At 43.5% G+C, this 18,269-nt stretch overlaps 2 protein-coding genes across 2 annotated transcripts; one reads left to right on the plus strand and one right to left on the minus strand.

Annotated features, from left to right (window-relative positions):
• Positions 1-2,985: 2,985 nt before the first annotated feature.
• Positions 2,986-7,193, minus strand: LOC123321677 (vegetative cell wall protein gp1-like). Its single transcript, XM_044909403.1, has 2 exons — positions 6,933-7,193; positions 2,986-3,063 (listed from the first exon to the last, which is right to left on the minus strand). The coding sequence occupies exons 1-2, from the start codon at positions 7,191-7,193 to the stop codon at positions 2,986-2,988; spliced, it is 339 nt and encodes a 112-aa protein (XP_044765338.1).
• An 8,789-nt stretch (positions 7,194-15,982) lies between these two features.
• On the plus strand, positions 15,983-18,066 carry LOC123321478 (palmitoyltransferase ZDHHC2). The gene is made up of 6 exons (XM_044909110.1): positions 15,983-16,368; positions 16,423-16,544; positions 16,726-17,070; positions 17,299-17,428; positions 17,656-17,782; positions 17,856-18,066. The coding sequence occupies exons 1-6, from the start codon at positions 16,236-16,238 to the stop codon at positions 17,950-17,952; spliced, it is 954 nt and encodes a 317-aa protein (XP_044765045.1). The 5' UTR covers positions 15,983-16,235; the 3' UTR covers positions 17,953-18,066.
• The last annotated feature ends 203 nt before the right edge of the window (positions 18,067-18,269 follow it).

Below are 18,269 nucleotides of genomic sequence, written 5' to 3' on the forward strand. Positions count from 1 at the left end.
GGCCAACCAAAGTTCCCGACGTTCAAAAGGGCATGAATGGAAAAATAATTCACTTGCAGAGGAACCGATTGCAGTTTCGGATAGAGCAGGATCTAGTGAATATATATTCTGAATTTCAAAACGATACGAAGAGAAAAGCATTTTCGGCCAAAATTTTTCATGATGTATAAGTCTTGCGTTTTTTTCGATCGACATCGAAAATCCAAGTTTTAGATATTGAAGTGCTGTACATGTTTTCTGGATAATTCGAGGTCTCCGAGTCCAAATCTGAACTCAGTTTTGACGAAAAAAAATTATTTCGGCTGCTATGGCCAACCAAAGTTCCCGACTTTCAAAAGGGCATAAATGGAAAAATAATTCACTTGCAGAGGAACCGATTGCAGTTTCGGATAGAACAGTATCTAGTGAATATATATTCTGAATTTCAAAACGATACGAAGAAAAAAGCATTTTCGGCCAAAATTTTTCATGATGTATAGCCTTGCGTTTTTTTCGATCGACATCGAAAATCCAAGTTTTAGATATTGAAGTGCAGTACATGTTTTCTGGATAATTCGAGGTCTCCGAGTCCAAACCTGAACTCAGTTTCATCATATTAACAAATACTTTTGCCGTTTAAACACTTTGAAATTTCTCCATACTCGTATGAAATTTTCACGAATTCATTTGCTCCGCCAGCTAGTACCATTTCAACGAACATCCACTAATCAATTACAGTTTTCTTCGTCCTTTATGGTAGAAACCTATCTCTCTTACAGAGCAGTTTTCTACTATGATTGAAATAGAAAACTGTATTGAGTTGGGCCTTGTTCGTTAGATTTCGACTAGGTGGCGCTACCATAGAATTTTCGGTTGGTAGAATATGATGTGTTGCCTATGCCGATATTTTCAAGGCGCTTTTTACCTCTTCCGATTTTTATCTAAAATGGAAAAACCTGTTTTCATATTGGATTTCTATACGTTTTTTCTGGAAAATACGATGTCTCTGATTCCAAATCTGAACTCAGTTTTGACGAAAAAAATTTATTTTGGCTGCTATGGCAAACCAAAATTCCCAACATTCAAAAGGGCATAAATGGAAAAATAATTCACTTGCAGAGGAACCGATTGCAGTTTCGGATAGAGCAGTATCTAGTGAATATATATTCTGAATTTCAAAACGATACGAAGAAAAAAGCATTTTCGGCCAAAATTTTTCATGATGTATAGCCTTGCGTTTTTTTCGATCGACATCGAAAATCCAAGTTTTAGATATTGAAGTGCCGTACATTTTTTCTGGATAATTCGAGGTCTCTGATTCCAAATCTGAACTCAGTTTTGACGAAAAAAATTTATTTCGGCAGCTATGGCCAACCAAATTTCCCGACTTTCAAAAGGGCTTAAATGGAAAAGTAATTCACTTGCAGAGGCACCGATTGCAGTTTCGGATAGAGGAGGATCTAATGAATCTATTCTCTGAATTTCAAAACGATACGAAGAAAAAAGTATTTTCACCCAAAATTTTTCATGATTTGATTCAATCTAAATTTTGATATTCCAGGTGCAATTACAAAGGTGTTAGAGTTTTAGTCCAGACCGTCACCGAACCGGTATGCTGTGAAATTATTCAGCAGATCGGCACCAGTGGCGGTATGGTCATCACTCTCTACGTTCCATAGTACTGAGCTCGTGTAGACAAGCAGGCTCTTCTATCATGTTGTATGGTTACACTTTCAGGCGTGTGTGTGTGTGTGTGTGTGTGTGTGTGTGTGTGTGTGTGTGTGTGTGTGTGTGGTGTGTGTGTGTGTGTAAGTAGCGCGCGTGTGTGTGTATATGTGTGGTGTGTATGTGTGAGGTGGGTGTGTGTGGGGTGTGTGTGGGGTGTGTGTGTGTGTGTGTGTGGCATGTGTGTGTGTGTGTGTGTGTGTGTGTGTGTGTGTGGTGTGTGTGTGTGGGGCGTTTGTGTGTGTGGGGCGTTTGTGTGTGTGGGGTGGGTGTGTGTGTGTGTGTGTGTGGCATGTGTGTGCGTGTGGCATGTGTGTGTGTGTGTGTGTGTGTGTGTGTGTGTGTGTGTGTGGTGTGTGTGTGTGTGTGTGTGTGTAGCGCGCGCGTGTGTGTGTGTGTATGTGTGGTGTGTATGTGTGAGGTGGGTGTGTGTGGGGTGTGTGTGGGGTGTGTGTGGGGTGTGTGTGGGGTGTGTGTGTGGGGTGTGTGTGTGTGTGTGTGTGTGTGTTTGGGGGTATTTGTGGGGTGTGTGTGTGGGGGGGATTTTTGAAGAAGTATGTGGGGGTGCAGTGTGTGTGGTGGATGTGTGTGTGTGTGTGGGGTGTGTGTGTGTGTGTGTGTGTGTGTGTGTGTGTGTGTGTGTGTGTGTGTGTGTGTGTTTGTGTGTGTGTGTGTGTGTCTGTGTTTGTGTGTGTGTGTGTGTGATATGTGTGTGTGTGTGTGTGTGTGATATGTGTGTGTGTGTGTGTGATATGTGTGTGTGTGGGGTGTAGTATGAGGGGGGAAGTGTTGTACATATTTTCTGGATAAGCCGAGATCCCTGATTCTTATTTCGAGGTTTGACGAAAAAAAATTATTATGACTGTTAGTGATTATCTTACCTGATTTTCAGAAGTGCGTGAGAAAAATAAATTGCTTGAAGAATGAATCTCTCCGGATCGTATACATATATTAATTCAATCTAGAATTTAATATTCCAGGTGAAATTACAAAGATGTAAGAGTTTTAGTCCAGACCGTCACTGAACCGGTATGCTGTGATATTATTCAGCAGATCGGCACCAGTGGCGGTATGGTCATAACTCATTCATCTGTTCCATGGTATTGAGATCGTGGAAGCAAGCAGAATATATACGAATATACGTAATGTATTAATTCAATCTAAATTTTGATATTCCAGGTGCAATTACAAAGGCGTAAGAGTTTTAGTCCAGACCGTCACCGAACCGGTATGCTGTGATATTATTCAGCAGATCGGCACCAGTGGCGGTATGGTCATAACTCATTCATCCGTTCCATGGTACTGAGCTCGTGTAGACAAGCAGGCTCTTCTATCATGTTGCATGGTTACACTTTCAGGCTGCAATAAGACATTATCATGCATAAATTTAAAAGTCAATCTATAACTCATTCGTTTTGACGAAAACTATTTATTTCGGCTGCTATGGCCAACCAAAGTTCCCGACTTTCAAAAGGGCATAAATGGAAAAATAATTCACTTCAAGAGGAACCGATTGCAGTTTCGGATAGAGGAGGATCTAGTGAATCTATATTCTGAATTTCAAAACGATACGAAGAAAAAAGTATTTTCACCGAAAATTTTTCATGATGTATAGTCTTGTGTTTTTTTTCGATCGACATCGAAAATCCAAATTTCAGATTATAACGTGCCGTACATGTTTTCTGGATAATTCGAGGTCTCTGATTCCAAATCCGAACTCAGTTCTGACGAAAAAAAATTATTTCGGCTGCTATGGCCAACCAAAGTTCCCGACTTTCAAAAGGGCATAAATGGAAAAATAATTCACTTGAAGAGGAACCGAATGCAGTTTCGGATAGAGCAGGATCTAGTAAATCTATATTCTGAATTTCAAAACGATACGAAGAAAAAAGAATTTTCAGCCAAAATTTTTCATGATGTATAGTCTTGTGTTTTTTTTCGATCGACATCGAAAATCCAAATTTCAGATATTGAAGTGCTGTACATGTTTTCTGGATAATTCGAGGTTTCTGATTTCAAATCTGAACTAAGTTTTGACGAAAAAAAATTATTTCGGCTGCTATGGCCAACCAAAGTTCCCGACTTTCAAAAGGGCATAAATGGAAAAATAATTCACTTGCAGAGGAACCGATTGCAGTTTCGGATAGAGCAGGATCTAGTGAATATATATTCTGAATTTCAAAACGATACGAAGAAAAAAGTATTCTCACCCAAAATTTTTCATGATGTATAGCCTTGCGTTTTTTTCGATCGACATCGAAAATCCAAGTTTCAGATGTTGAAGTGCTGTACATGTTTTCTGGATAATTCGAGGTCTCTGATTCCAAATCTGAACTCAGTTTCGACGAAAGAAATTTATTTCGGCTGCTATGGCCAACCAAAGTTCCCGACTTTCAAAAGGGCATAAATGGAAAAATAATTCACTTGAAGAGGAACCGATTGCAGTTTCGGATAGAGCAGGATCTAGTGAATATATATTCTGAATTTCAAAACGATACGAAGAAAAGAGTATTTTCACCCAAAATTTTTCATGATGTTGTCGGCTGTTATCGGTTGTTGTCGGCTATTGTCGGGTGTTGTCGGGTGTTGTCGGGTGTTGGCGGGTGTTGTCGGGTGTTGGCGGGTGTTGTCGGGTGTTGTCGGGTGTTGTCGGGTGTTGTCGGCTGTTGTCGGCTGTTGTCGGCTATTGTCGGCTATTGTCGGGTGTTGTCGGCTATTGTCGGGTGTTGTCGGGTGTTGTCGGGTGTTGTCGGGTGTTGTCGGCTGTTGTCGGGTGTTGTCGGGTGTTGTCGGCTATTGTCGGCTGTTGTCGGCTATTGTCGGCTATTGTCGGGTGTTGTCGGCTATTGTCGGGTGTTGTCGGGTGTTGTCGGGTGTTGTCGGGTGTTGTCGGGTGTTGTCGGCTGTTGTCGGCTATTGTCGGGTGTTGTCGCCTATTGTCGGCTATTGTCGGGTGTTGTCGGGTGTTGTCGGGTGTTGTCGGCTGTTGTCGGCTGTTGTCGGCTGTTGTCGGCTATTGTCGGCTATTGTCGGGTGTTGTCGGCTGTTGTCGGCAGTTGTCGGGTGTTGTCGGGTATTGTCGGGTATTGTCGGCAGTTGTCGGGTGTTGTCGGGTGTTGTCGGCAGTTGTCGGGTGTTGTCGGGTATTGTCGGCTGTTGTCGGGTGTTGTCGGGTATTGTCGGGTGTTGTCGGGTATTGTCGGCTGTTGTCGGCAGTTGTCGGGTATTGTCGGCAGTTGTCGGGTGTTGTCGGGTATTGTCGGGTGTTGTCGGGTATCGTCGGCTGTTGTCGGGTATTGTCGGCAGTTGTCGGCTGTTGTCGGCAGTTGTCGGGTGTTGTCGGGTATTGTCGGGTATTGTCGGCAGTTGTCGGCTGTTGTCGGGTGTTGTCGGGTGTTGTCGGGTATTGTCGGGTATTGTCGGGTGTTGTCGGGTGTTGTCGGGTGTTGTCGGGTGTTGTCGGCAGTTGTCGGCAGTTGTCGGGTGTTGTCGGGTGTTGTCGGGTATTGTCGGGTATTGTCGGGTGTTGTCGGGTGTTGTCGGGTGTTGTCGGGTGTTGTCGGCAGTTGTCGGCAGTTGTCGGGTGTTGTCGGGTATTGTCGGCAGTTGTCGGCAGTTGTCGGGTATTGTCGGGTGTTGTCGGGTATTGTCGGCTGTTGTCGGGTGTTGTCGGGTATTGTCGGCTGTTGTCGGCAGTTGTCGGGTGTTGTCGGCAATTGTCGGGTATTGTCGGGTGTTGTCGGCTGTTGTCGGGTATTGTCGGGTATTGTCGGCTGTTGTCGGGTATTGTCGGCAGTTGTCGGGTATTGTCGGGTGTTGTCGGGTGTTGTCGGGTATTGTCGGCTGTTGTCGGGTATTGTCGGGTATTGTCGGCAGTTGTCGGGTATTGTCGGGTGTTGTCGGGTATTGTCGGCTGTTGTCGGGTATTGTCGGGTGTTGCCGGGTGTTGTCGGCAGTTGTCGGGTATTGTCGGGTGTTGTCGGGTATTGTCGGCTGTTGTCGGGTGTTGTCGGGTATTGTCGGGTGTTGTCGGGTATTGTCGGCTGTTGTCGGCAGTTGTCGGGTATTGTCGGCAGTTGTCGGGTGTTGTCGGGTATTGTCGGGTGTTGTCGGGTATCGTCGGCTGTTGTCGGCTATTGTCGGCTATTGTCGGCTGTTGTTTATTTCGGCTGCTATGGCCAACCAAAGTTCCCGACTTTCAAAAGGGCATAAATGGAAAAATAATTCACTTGAAGAGGAACCGAATGCAGTTTCGGATAGAGCAGGATCTAGTAAATCTTTATTCTGAATTTCAAAACGATAAGAAGAAAAAAGCATTTTCGGCCAAAATTTTTCATGATGTATAGCCTTGCGTTTTTTTCGATCGAAATCGAAAATCCAAGTTACATATATTGAAGTGCCGTTTATGTTTTCTGGATAATTCGAGGTCTCTGATTTCAAATCTGACCTCAGTTTTGACGAAAACTATTTATTTCAGCTGTTATGGCCTACCAATTTTTCCGACCTTCAAGAGGGCGTAAAAGGAAAAATAATTCACATGAAGAAGAACTGATTGCAGTTTCTGATAGAGAAGAGCCTAATTAAACTATTATATATTTTCAATTTCAAAACGATATGACGAAAAAAGTATTTTGTGTGAGTGTGTGGGTTGTGTGTGTGTGTGTGTGTGTGTGTGTAAGGGCTGGGCTTGGCAGGGCTTGGCTGTGCTGTACTGTACTGTACTGTACTGTACTGTACTGTACTCTATACTGTATTCTGTACTGTACTCTTTACTGTACTCTGTACTGTACTGTACTGTCCTGTACTGTACTGTACTGTACTGTACTGTACTGTACTGTACTGTACTGTACTGTACTGTACTGTCCTGTACTGTACTGTACTGTACTGTCCTGTACTGTACTGTACTGTACTGTACTGTACTGTACTGTACTGTACTGTACTGTACTGTACTGTACTGTACTGTACTGTACTGTACTGTACTGTACTGTACTGTACTGTACTCTGTACTCTGTACTGTACTGTACTGTACTGTACTGTACTGTACTGTACTGTACTGTACTGTACTGTACTGTACTGTACTGTACTCTGTACTGTACTGTACTCTGTACTGTACTGTACTGTACTGTACTGTACTGTACTGTACTGTACTGTACTGTACTGTACTGTACTGTACTGTACTGTACTGTACTGTACTGTACTGTACTGTACTGTACTGTACTGTACTGTACTGTACTGTACTGTACTGTACCGTACTGCCCTGCCCTGCCCTGGGCTGGGCTGGGCTGGGCTAGGCTGGGCTGGGCTGGGCTGGGCTGGGCTGGGCTGGGCTGTGCTGGGCTAGGCTGGGCTGGGCTGGGCTGGGCTGGGCTGGGCTGGGCTGGGCTGGGCTGGGCTGGGCTGGGCTGGGCTGGGCTGGGTTGGGCTGGGCTGGGTTGGGCTGGGCTGGGCTGTGATGGGGTGTATAGCCTCGCGTTTTTTTCGATCGACATCGAAAATCCAAATTTCAGATATTGAAGTGCTGTACATGTTTTCTGGATAATTCGAGGTCTCTGATTTCAAATCTGACCTCAGTTTTGACGAAAACTATTTATTTCGGCTGCTATGGCCAACCAAAGTTCCCGACTTTCAAAAGGGCATAAATGGAAAAATAATTCACTTGCAGAGGAACCGATTGCAGTTTCGGATAGAGCAGGATCAAGTGAATATATATTCTGAATTTCAAAACGATACGAAGAAAAAAGTATTCTCACCCAAAATTTTTCATGATGTATAGCCTTGCGTTTTTTTCGATCGACATCGAAAATCCAAGTTACAGATATTGAAGTGCCGTTTATGTTTTCTGGATAATTTGAGGTCTCTGATTTCAAATCTGACCTCAGTTTTGACGAAAACTATTTATTTCGGCTGCTATGGCCAACCAAAGTTCCCGACTTTCAAAAGGGCATAAATGGAAAAATAATTCACTTGCAGAGGAACCGATTGCAGTTTCGGATAGAGCAGGATCTAGTGAATATATATTCTGAATTTCAAAACGATACGAAGAAAAAAGTATTTTCACCCAAAATTTTTCATGATGTTGTCGGCTGTTGTCGGTTGTTGTCGGCTATTGTCGGCTGTTGTCGGCTATTGTCGGGTGTTGTCGGGTGTTGTCGGGTGTTGTCGGGTGTTGTCGGGTGTTGTCGGGTGTTGTCGGGTGTTGTCGGGTGTTGTCGGGTGTTGTCGGCTGTTGTCGGCTGTTGTCGGCTGTTGTCGGGTGTTGTCGGGTGTTGTCGGGTGTTGTCGGGTGTTGTCGGGTGTTGTCGGGTGTTGTCGGGTGTTGTCGGGTGTTGTCGGGTGTTGTCGGGTATTGTCGGCTGTTGTCGGCTGTTGTCGGCTGTTGTCGGGTGTTGTCGGGTGTTGTCGGCTGTTGTCGGGTGTTGTCGGGTGTTGTCGGCTATTGTCGGGTGTTGTCGGGTGTTGTCGGGTGTTGTCGGCTGTTGTCGGGTATTGTCGGCTGTTGTCGGGTGTTGTCGGGTATTGTCGGCTGTTGTCGGGTGTTGTCGGGTATTGTCGGCTGTTGTCGGCAGTTGTCGGGTGTTGTCGGGTATTGTCGGGTATTGTCGGCAGTTGTCGGGTGTTGTCGGGTGTTGTCGGGTATTGTCGGCTGTTGTCGGGTGTTGTCAGGTGTTGTCGGCAGTTGTCGGGTATTGTCGGCTGTTGTCGGCAGTTGTCGGCAGTTGTCGGGTGTTGTCGGGTATTGTCGGGTATTGTCGGCAGTTGTCGGTGTTGTCGGCTGTTGTCGGGTGTTGTCGGGTATTGTCGGCAGTTGTCGGGTATTGTCGGGTGTTGTCGGGTGTTGTCGTGTATTGTCGGCAGTTGTCGGGTATTGTCGGGTGTTGTCGGGTATTGTCGGGTATTGTCGGCAGTTGTCGGGTATTGTCGGGTGTTGTCGGCTGTTGTCGGCAGTTGTCGGGTATTGTCGGGTGTTGTCGGCTGTTGTCGGCAGTTGTCGGGTATTGTCGGGTGTTGTCGGGTGTTGTCGGGTATTGTCGGGTATTGTCGGCTGTTGTCGGGTGTTTTCGGGTATTGTCGGCAGTTGTCGGGTATTGTCGGCTGTTGTCGGGTGTTGTCGGGTATTGTCGGCAATTGTCGGGTGTTGTCGGCTGTTGTCGGCAGTTGTCGGGTATTGTCGGGTGTTGTCGGGTGTTGTCGGGTATTGTCGGGTGTTGTCGGATATTGTCGGCTGTTGTCGGGTATTGTCGGCAGTTGTCGGGTATTGTCGGCTATTGTCGGGTGTTGTCGGGTGTTGTCGGCTATTGTCGGGTGTTGTCGGCTGTTGTCGGGTGTTGTCGGGTATTGTCGGCAATTGTCGGGTGTTGTCGGCTGTTGTCGGCAGTTGTCGGGTATTGTCGGGTGTTGTCGGGTGTTGTCGGGTATTGTCGGGTGTTGTCGGGTATTGTCGGCTGTTGTCGGGTATTGTCGGCAGTTGTCGGGTATTGTCGGCTATTGTCGGGTGTTGTCGGGTGTTGTCGGCTATTGTCGGGTGTTGTCGGGTGTTGTCGGGTGTTGTCGGCAGTTGTCGGCTGTTGTCGGGTATTGTCGGGTGTTGTCGGGTATTGTCGGCTGTGGTCGGGTGTTGTCGGGTGTTGTCGGCAGTTGTCGGGTATTGTCGGGTGTTGTCGGGTATTGTCGGGTGTTGTCGGGTATTGTCGGGTGTTGTCGGGTGTTGTCGGGTGTTGTCGGGTATTGTCGGGTATTGTCGGCAGTTGTCGGGTATTGTCGGGTGTTGTCGGGTGTTGTCGTGTATTGTCGGGTATTGTCGGGTGTTGTCGGGTATTGTCGGCTGTTGTCGGCAGTTGTCGGGTGTTGTCGGATATTGTCGGCTGTTGTCGGGTATTGTCGGGTGTTGTCGGCAGTTGTCGGGTATTGTCGGGTGTTGTCGGGTATTGTCGAGTGTTGTCGGGTATTGTCGGGTGTTGTCGGGTGTTGTCGGGTGTTGTCGGGTATTGTCGGGTATTGTCGGCAGTTGTCGGGTATTGTCGGGTGTTGTCGGGTGTTGTCGTGTATTGTCGGGTATTGTCGGGTGTTGTCGGGTATTGTCGGCTGTTGTCGGGTATTGTCGGCTGTTGTCGGGTATTGTCGGGTGTTGTCGGCTATTGTCGGGTATTGTCGGCTGTTGTCGGGTGTTTTCGGGTATTGTCGGCAGTTGTCGGGTATTGTCGGCTGTTGTCGGGTGTTGTCGGGTATTGTCGGCAATTGTCGGGTGTTGTCGGCTGTTGTCGGCAGTTGTCGGGTATTGTCGGCTGTTGTATATTTCGGCTGCTAAGGTCTACCAAAGCTCCCGACTTTCAAAAGGGCAGTAATGGAAAAATAAGTCACTTGAAGAGGATCCGATTGCAGTTTCTGATAAGGCAGGATCTAATGAATCTATATTCTGAATTTCCAAACCCTACGAAAAAAAAAGTATTTTCACCGAAAATGTTTCATGATGTATAGCCTTGCGTTTTTTTCGATCGAAATCGAAAATCCAAGTTACAGATATTGAAGTGCCGTTTATGTTTTCTGGATAATTCGAGGTCTCTGATTTCAAATCTGACCTCAGTTTTGACGAAAACTATTCATTTCAGCTGTTATGGCCTACCAATTTTTCCGACCTTCAAGAGGGCGTAAAAGGAAAAATAATTCACTTGCAGAGGAACCGATTGCAGTTTCGGATAGAGCAGGATCTAGTGAATGAATATTCTGAATTTCAAAACGATACGAAGAAAAAAGCATTTTCGGCAAAAATTTTTCATGATGTATAGTCTTGCGTTTTTTTCGATCGACATCGAAAATCCAAATTTCAGATATTGAAGTGCTGTACATGTTTTCTTGATAATTCGAGGTCTCTGATTTCAAATCTGAACTCAGTTTCGACGAAAAAAATTTATTTCGGCTACTATGGCCAACCAAAGTTCCCGACTTTCAAAAGGGCATAAATGGAAAAATAATTCACTTGAAGAGGAACCCATTGCAGTTTCGGATAGAGCAGGATCTAGTGAATATATATTCTGAATTTCAAAACGATACGAAGAAAAAAGTATTTTCACCCAAAATTTTTCATGATGTTGTAGGCTGTTGTCGGTTGTTGTCGGTTGTTGTCGGCTATTGTCGGCTGTTGTCGGCTATTGTCGGGTATTGTCGGCTGTTGTCGGGTGTTGTCGGGTATTGTCGGCAGTTGTCGGGTATTGTCGGGTGTTGTCGGCAGTTGTCGGGTATTGTCGGGTGTTGTCGGGTATTGTCGGGTGTTGTCGGGTATTGTCGGGTGTTGTCGGGTGTTGTCGGGTGTCGTCGGGTATTGTCGGGTATTGTCGGCAGTTGTCGGGTATTGTCGGGTGTTGTCGGGTGTTGTCGGGTATTGTCGGGTATTGTCGGGTGTTGTCGGGTATTGTCGGCTGTTGTCGGGTATTGTCGGCTGTTGTCGGGTATTGTCGGGTGTTGTCGGCTATTGTCGGGTATTGTCGGCTGTTGTCGGGTGTTGTCGGGTATTGTCGGCAGTTGTCGGGTATTGTCGGCTGTTGTCGGGTGTTGTCGGGTATTGTCGGCAATTGTCGGGTGTTGTCGGCTGTTGTCGGCAGTTGTCGGGTGTTGTCGGCTGTTGTATATTTCGGCTGCTAAGGTCTACCAAAGCTCCCGACTTTCAAAAGGGCAGTAATGGAAAAATAAGTCACTTGAAGAGGATCCGATTGCAGTTTCTGATAAGGCAGGATCTAATGAATCTATATTCTGAATTTCCAAACCCTACGAAAAAAAAAGTATTTTCACCGAAAATGTTTCATGATGTATAGCCTTGCGTTTTTTTCGATCGAAATCGAAAATCCAAGTTACAGATATTGAAGTGCCGTTTATGTTTTCTGGATAATTCGAGGTCTCTGATTTCAAATCTGACCTCAGTTTTGACGAAAACTATTCATTTCAGCTGTTATGGCCTACCAATTTTTCCGACCTTCAAGAGGGCGTAAAAGGAAAAATAATTCACTTGCAGAGGAACCCATTGCAGTTTCGGATAGAGCAGGATCTAGTGAATATATATTCTGAATTTCAAAACGATACGAAGAAAAAAGTATTTTCACCCAAAATTTTTCATGATGTTGTAGGCTGTTGTCGGTTGTTGTCGGTTGTTGTCGGCTATTGTCGGCTGTTGTCGGCTATTGTCGGGTATTGTCGGCTGTTGTCGGGTGTTTTCGGGTATTGTCGGCAGTTGTCGGGTATTGTCGGGTGTTGTCGGCAGTTGTCGGGTATTGTCGGGTGTTGTCGGGTATTGTCGGGTGTTGTCGGGTATTGTCGGGTGTTGTCGGGTGTTGTCGGGTGTCGTCGGGTATTGTCGGGTATTGTCGGCAGTTGTCGGGTATTGTCGGGTGTTGTCGGGTGTTGTCGTGTATTGTCGGGTATTGTCGGGTGTTGTCGGGTATTGTCGGCTGTTGTCGGGTATTGTCGGCTGTTGTCGGGTATTGTCGGGTGTTGTCGGCTATTGTCGGGTATTGTCGGCTGTTGTCGGGTGTTGTCGGGTATTGTCGGCAGTTGTCGGGTATTGTCGGCTGTTGTCGGGTGTTGTCGGGTATTGTCGGCAATTGTCGGGTGTTGTCGGCTGTTGTCGGCAGTTGTCGGGTATTGTCGGCTGTTGTATATTTCGGCTGCTAAGGTCTACCAAAGCTCCCGACTTTCAAAAGGGCAGTAATGGAAAAATAAGTCACTTGAAGAGGATCCGATTGCAGTTTCTGATAAGGCAGGATCTAATGAATCTATATTCTGAATTTCCAAACCCTACGAAAAAAAAAGTATTTTCACCGAAAATGTTTCATGATGTATAGCCTTGCGTTTTTTTCGATCGAAATCGAAAATCCAAGTTACAGATATTGAAGTGCCGTTTATGTTTTCTGGATAATTCGAGGTCTCTGATTTCAAATCTGACCTCAGTTTTGACGAAAACTATTCATTTCAGCTGTTATGGCCTACCAATTTTTCCGACCTTCAAGAGGGCGTAAAAGGAAAAATAATTCACTTGCAGAGGAACCGATTGCAGTTTCGGATAGAGCAGGATCTAGTGAATGAATATTCTGAATTTCAAAACGATACGAAGAAAAAAGCATTTTCGGCAAAAATTTTTCATGATGTATAGTCTTGCGTTTTTTTCGATCGACATCGAAAATCCAAATTTCAGATATTGAAGTGCTGTACATGTTTTCTTGATAATTCGAGGTCTCTGATTTCAAATCTGAACTCAGTTTCGACGAAAAAAATTTATTTCGGCTACTATGGCCAACCAAAGTTCCCGACTTTCAAAAGGGCATAAATGGAAAAATAATTCACTTGAAGAGGAACCCATTGCAGTTTCGGATAGAGCAGGATCTAGTGAATATATATTCTGAATTTCAAAACGATACGAAGAAAAAAGTATTTTCACCCAAAATTTTTCATGATGTTGTAGGCTGTTGTCGGTTGTTGTCGGTTGTTGTCGGCTATTGTCGGGTGTTGTCGGCTATTGTCGGGTATTGTCGGCTGTTGTCGGGTGTTTTCGGGTATTGTCGGCAGTTGTCGGGTATTGTCGGGTGTTGTCGGCAGTTGTCGGGTATTGTCGGGTGTTGTCGGGTATTGTCGGGTGTTGTCGGGTATTGTCGGGTGTTGTCGGGTGTTGTCGGGTGTCGTCGGGTATTGTCGGGTATTGTCGGCAGTTGTCGGGTATTGTCGGGTGTTGTCGGGTGTTGTCGTGTATTGTCGGGTATTGTCGGGTGTTGTCGGGTATTGTCGGCTGTTGTCGGGTATTGTCGGCTGTTGTCGGGTATTGTCGGGTGTTGTCGGCTATTGTCGGGTATTGTCGGCTGTTGTCGGGTGTTGTCGGGTATTGTCGGCAGTTGTCGGGTATTGTCGGCTGTTGTCGGGTGTTGTCGGGTATTGTCGGCAATTGTCGGGTGTTGTCGGCTGTTGTCGGCAGTTGTCGGGTATTGTCGGCTGTTGTATATTTCGGCTGCTAAGGTCTACCAAAGCTCCCGACTTTCAAAAGGGCAGTAATGGAAAAATAAGTCACTTGAAGAGGATCCGATTGCAGTTTCTGATAAGGCAGGATCTAATGAATCTATATTCTGAATTTCCAAACCCTACGAAAAAAAAAGTATTTTCACCGAAAATGTTTCATGATGTATAGCCTTGCGTTTTTTTCGATCGAAATCGAAAATCCAAGTTACAGATATTGAAGTGCCGTTTATGTTTTCTGGATAATTCGAGGTCTCTGATTTCAAATCTGACCTCAGTTTTGACGAAAACTATTCATTTCAGCTGTTATGGCCTACCAATTTTTCCGACCTTCAAGAGGGCGTAAAAGGAAAAATAATTCACTTGCAGAGGAACCCATTGCAGTTTCGGATAGAGCAGGATCTAGTGAATATATATTCTGAATTTCAAAACGATACGAAGAAAAAAGTATTTTCACCCAAAATTTTTCATGATGTTGTAGGCTGTTGTCGGTTGTTGTCGGTTGTTGTCGGCTATTGTCGGCTGTTGTCGGCTATTGTCGGGTATTGTCGGCTGTTGTCGGGTGTTTTCGGGTATTGTCGGCAGTTGTCGGGTATTGTCGGGTGTTGTCGGCAGTTGTCGGGTATTGTCGGGTGTTGTCGGGTATTGTCGGGTGTTGTCGGGTATTGTCGGGTGTTGTCGGGTGTTGTCGGGTGTCGTCGGGTATTGTCGGGTATTGTCGGCAGTTGTCGGGTATTGTCGGGTGTTGTCGGGTGTTGTCGTGTATTGTCGGGTATTGTCGGGTGTTGTCGGGTATTGTCGGCTGTTGTCGGGTATTGTCGGCTGTTGTCGGGTATTGTCGGGTGTTGTCGGCTATTGTCGGGTATTGTCGGCTGTTGTCGGGTGTTTTCGGGTATTGTCGGCAGTTGTCGGGTATTGTCGGCTGTTGTCGGGTGTTGTCGGGTATTGTCGGCAATTGTCGGGTGTTGTCGGCTGTTGTCGGCAGTTGTCGGGTATTGTCGGCTGTTGTATATTTCGGCTGCTAAGGTCTACCAAAGCTCCCGACTTTCAAAAGGGCAGTAATGGAAAAATAAGTCACTTGAAGAGGATCCGATTGCAGTTTCTGATAAGGCAGGATCTAATGAATCTATATTCTGAATTTCCAAACCCTACGAAAAAAAAAGTATTTTCACCGAAAATGTTTCATGATGTATAGCCTTGCGTTTTTTTCGATCGAAATCGAAAATCCAAGTTACAGATATTGAAGTGCCGTTTATGTTTTCTGGATAATTCGAGGTCTCTGATTTCAAATCTGACCTCAGTTTTGACGAAAACTATTCATTTCAGCTGTTATGGCCTACCAATTTTTCCGACCTTCAAGAGGGCGTAAAAGGAAAAATAATTCACTTGCAGAGGAACCGATTGCAGTTTCGGATAGAGCAGGATCTAGTGAATGAATATTCTGAATTTCAAAACGATACGAAGAAAAAAGCATTTTCGGCAAAAATTTTTCATGATGTATAGTCTTGCGTTTTTTTCGATCGACATCGAAAATCCAAATTTCAGATATTGAAGTGCTGTACATGTTTTCTTGATAATTCGAGGTCTCTGATTTCAAATCTGAACTCAGTTTCGACGAAAAAAATTTATTTCGGCTACTATGGCCAACCAAAGTTCCCGACTTTCAAAAGGGCATAAATGGAAAAATAATTCACTTGAAGAGGAACCCATTGCAGTTTCGGATAGAGCAGGATCTAGTGAATATATATTCTGAATTTCAAAACGATACGAAGAAAAGAGTATTTTCACCCAAAATTTTTCATGATGTTGTCGGCTGTTATCGGTTGTTGTCGGCTATTGTCGGGTGTTGTCGGGTGTTGTCGGGTGTTGGCGGGTGTTGTCGGCTGTTGTCGGCTGTTGTCGTCTGTTGTCGGTTGTTGTCGGCTGTTTTCGGTTGTTGTCGGTTGTTGTCGGTTGTTGTCGGCTGTTGTCGGTTGTTGAGAAGTGTTAATTATTCCTACAGAAAGTCTATGAAAAGTGACGGATTTTTCTCATTTTCGAAATCATTTTCATTATTTCCATAATTTGGTATCTAGTGCGACATCTGTTTTTAGTGTGCTGAACTGAGTAGAAACCAACATTGAAAAAATTTCTTGGTTTTATTTCCAAAAAAGCTTTCTCTATAGAAAAAATTATACTGTTTCAAGCAAGGATTATAGCTTTGGTTTCAAGATAAGTGGTTTTTTTCGTAGCCAATAATTTGCTTTTCTTCTCCTATTTTCGAACTCAGCCTGGTGGGTGTTACTTGTCAACCTTCAAATGTGACATAACCCACAACTCACACTTGTGTTGAATAAATGTCAAAATTTTGGGATTGTAAAGTACACAGATAACCGAAAACTGAGATAACAGTGTTATTTGTGAGTGATGTTTAAGAAATGCTGCGGAATGTTCTATCGGGGTGATCTCTGAATTTTCCTGTTAATCGAAAACTCAAAAATTTCACCTGCGTGCAGGTAAAAGTTGAAACTCTGGATATAAAATGGAATGAAACGATAGTCAAAATGCCACTAGCCTCACAAAATACCAAAGGACCATGTTTTTGGTGCATAAAGGTGATGAAATGGGTCCCCGTTTTGTTTATTATGACAATTGTCGCATGGTCTTACTATGCCTATGTGATTCAATTATGTTTTTGTAAGGGTAATATTGGTTATCTTTTATGCAAATCCTTATTCTCCTTTTTTCCAGTGACTGTGGATTCACTTATGGTTAAAATTTTATACTTAATATTTTACCATATAAGTTTAGCTATGTTTTTATGGGCCTATTGGCAAACTGTTTTCACTGATATAGGAAGGGTGCCTCAAAAAGTTAGTATTTCATTCAGATATTTAAAGGTTTGACAAGTAAGATAGTCAACTCATCAAAGAAGAGGCTTTCATTTCGAGTAATATGAGGAATGTTGAACCAGTTGCTTAGTTGTCGAACCAAGTGCTTGCTTAGTATTTTTGGCAATTCGTAATATAAGCGTTTTCTCAATATTGTTTTTAGTATAGAATACCCGATGTGTGTCATGAGCAGCTACTTCGTGCAGAATCTGCAGAGGAGCAACATAACATACTTGAAGAATATTCGAAGAATTTACCAAATGTGAACGTTAACATCAATGGCGCTGTAAGATATTGTGATAAATGTAGATGCATCAAGCCTGATCGAGCTCATCATTGCTCAGTATGCGGAGAATGTGTACTCAAAATGGATCATCATTGCCCGTGGGTCAACAATTGCGTGTCATTCACCAACTATAAATTTTTTGTCTTATTTTTAGGCTATGCCTTATTGTACTGTATATACGTGGCCCTTACTGCACTTCCTTATTTCATTGCATTTTGGAATGTAAGTGTAGCAAATCTTAAATTCAAACTTTAGTGAGTTTTTTTGATATTATGCAGACAAATACTTGAATTGCGAGTTAAATCAGCAAACTAAAAAATAAGTCAATTAATAGTTTTAATTTTTCTATTTTCATTTTCATTCACAGAAAAAATTTCATATCAAAATATACTCACTTCAATTAAATTGATGATATTTATTTACTGTTAAACTTTAATATTCTTATTTTAGGGAAAACTTTCAGGAGTGGGGAGATTTCATATTCTATTTCTGTTTTTTGTTGCTGTTATGTTTGCAATAAGTTTAATATCACTATTTTTTTATCACTGTTATTTGGTTAGCGAAAACAGAACAACACTGGGTAAGTTTTTCGATTTTCCTAATGCATGTGTTGAATTTTATGCAAGTTACAAATTATTTTTCATTGATGGCTTGTTATATAATCGAACAATTTAGAGAATCAATCTATTAGTCATTGATACAGTTTAATCTGAATGGAATTTTTCAATTCGTTGATCTTTGTTCAAGCATGAATATAACAAATGAAAGAAGAAAAATGAAAGTTAACTTTGATCTCACCCTTTACAGAGGCATTTAGAGCTCCCATATTTCGTACTGGAGAGGATAAGCATGGTTTCAGTCTGAGTCGATACAATAATTTCTGTGAAGTATTTGGGGATGACCCCAAAAAATGGTTTCTTCCGATACAGTCAAGGTGATAAAATTTGATACCTATGAATAATATCATAACATAGATTTTAAATTATAAAATTTTAATTTATTTACAGTTTGGGTAATGGAATTGAATTTCCCTTGAATCTACACCAACAGAGAACGTACCGATCAATGGAATGTACACAAAATGGTTTGGAAACCAATAGTTAACTAAAAGTCTGTTCCTCACACTTTCAGTGACAATTAAGCTATCTCTATATGATAGTGTTAAAATGTGTATACTTATAATTTATTCAATAAATTTTTTAAATTATACATGTGAAATATTGTCTTTGTTATTTGCCTGATATAATCCAATAATTCATTCTTAATAAGTGCCCTTCTCCCGGTTCGACAAACAATTGTCGAAGATCTTTGGACACACTCAAGTATAAAATCCTCACCTCTTGCTGCTGTAAGAGTATGAATGTTAAAAAACTCGAGCTCTCTTCAAGGCTATCCCCTATGTCGTGAGTTGTGTTTATTTA

The sequence above is a fragment of the Coccinella septempunctata genome, chromosome X (genome assembly GCF_907165205.1).
Source record: "Coccinella septempunctata chromosome X, icCocSept1.1, whole genome shotgun sequence".
Taxonomy (NCBI): Eukaryota; Metazoa; Arthropoda; class Insecta; order Coleoptera; family Coccinellidae; genus Coccinella; species Coccinella septempunctata.

Coding starts and splice junctions, on each gene's coding strand:
- LOC123321677 (XM_044909403.1), bottom strand. CDS start 7,193: ATGTCGATCGAAAAAAACGCGAGGCTATACACCCCATCACAGCCCAGC. Junction 3,064..6,932: donor GTACAGTACAGTACAGTACA/GTACAGTACAGT, acceptor GTCTTATTGCAG/CCTGAAAGTGTAACCATGCA.
- LOC123321478 (XM_044909110.1), top strand. CDS start 16,236: ATGCCACTAGCCTCACAAAATACCAAAGGACCATGTTTTTGGTGCATA. Junction 16,369..16,422: donor TGTGATTCAATTATGTTTTT/GTAAGGGTAATA, acceptor CCTTTTTTCCAG/TGACTGTGGATTCACTTATG. Junction 16,545..16,725: donor TAGGAAGGGTGCCTCAAAAA/GTTAGTATTTCA, acceptor TATTGTTTTTAG/TATAGAATACCCGATGTGTG.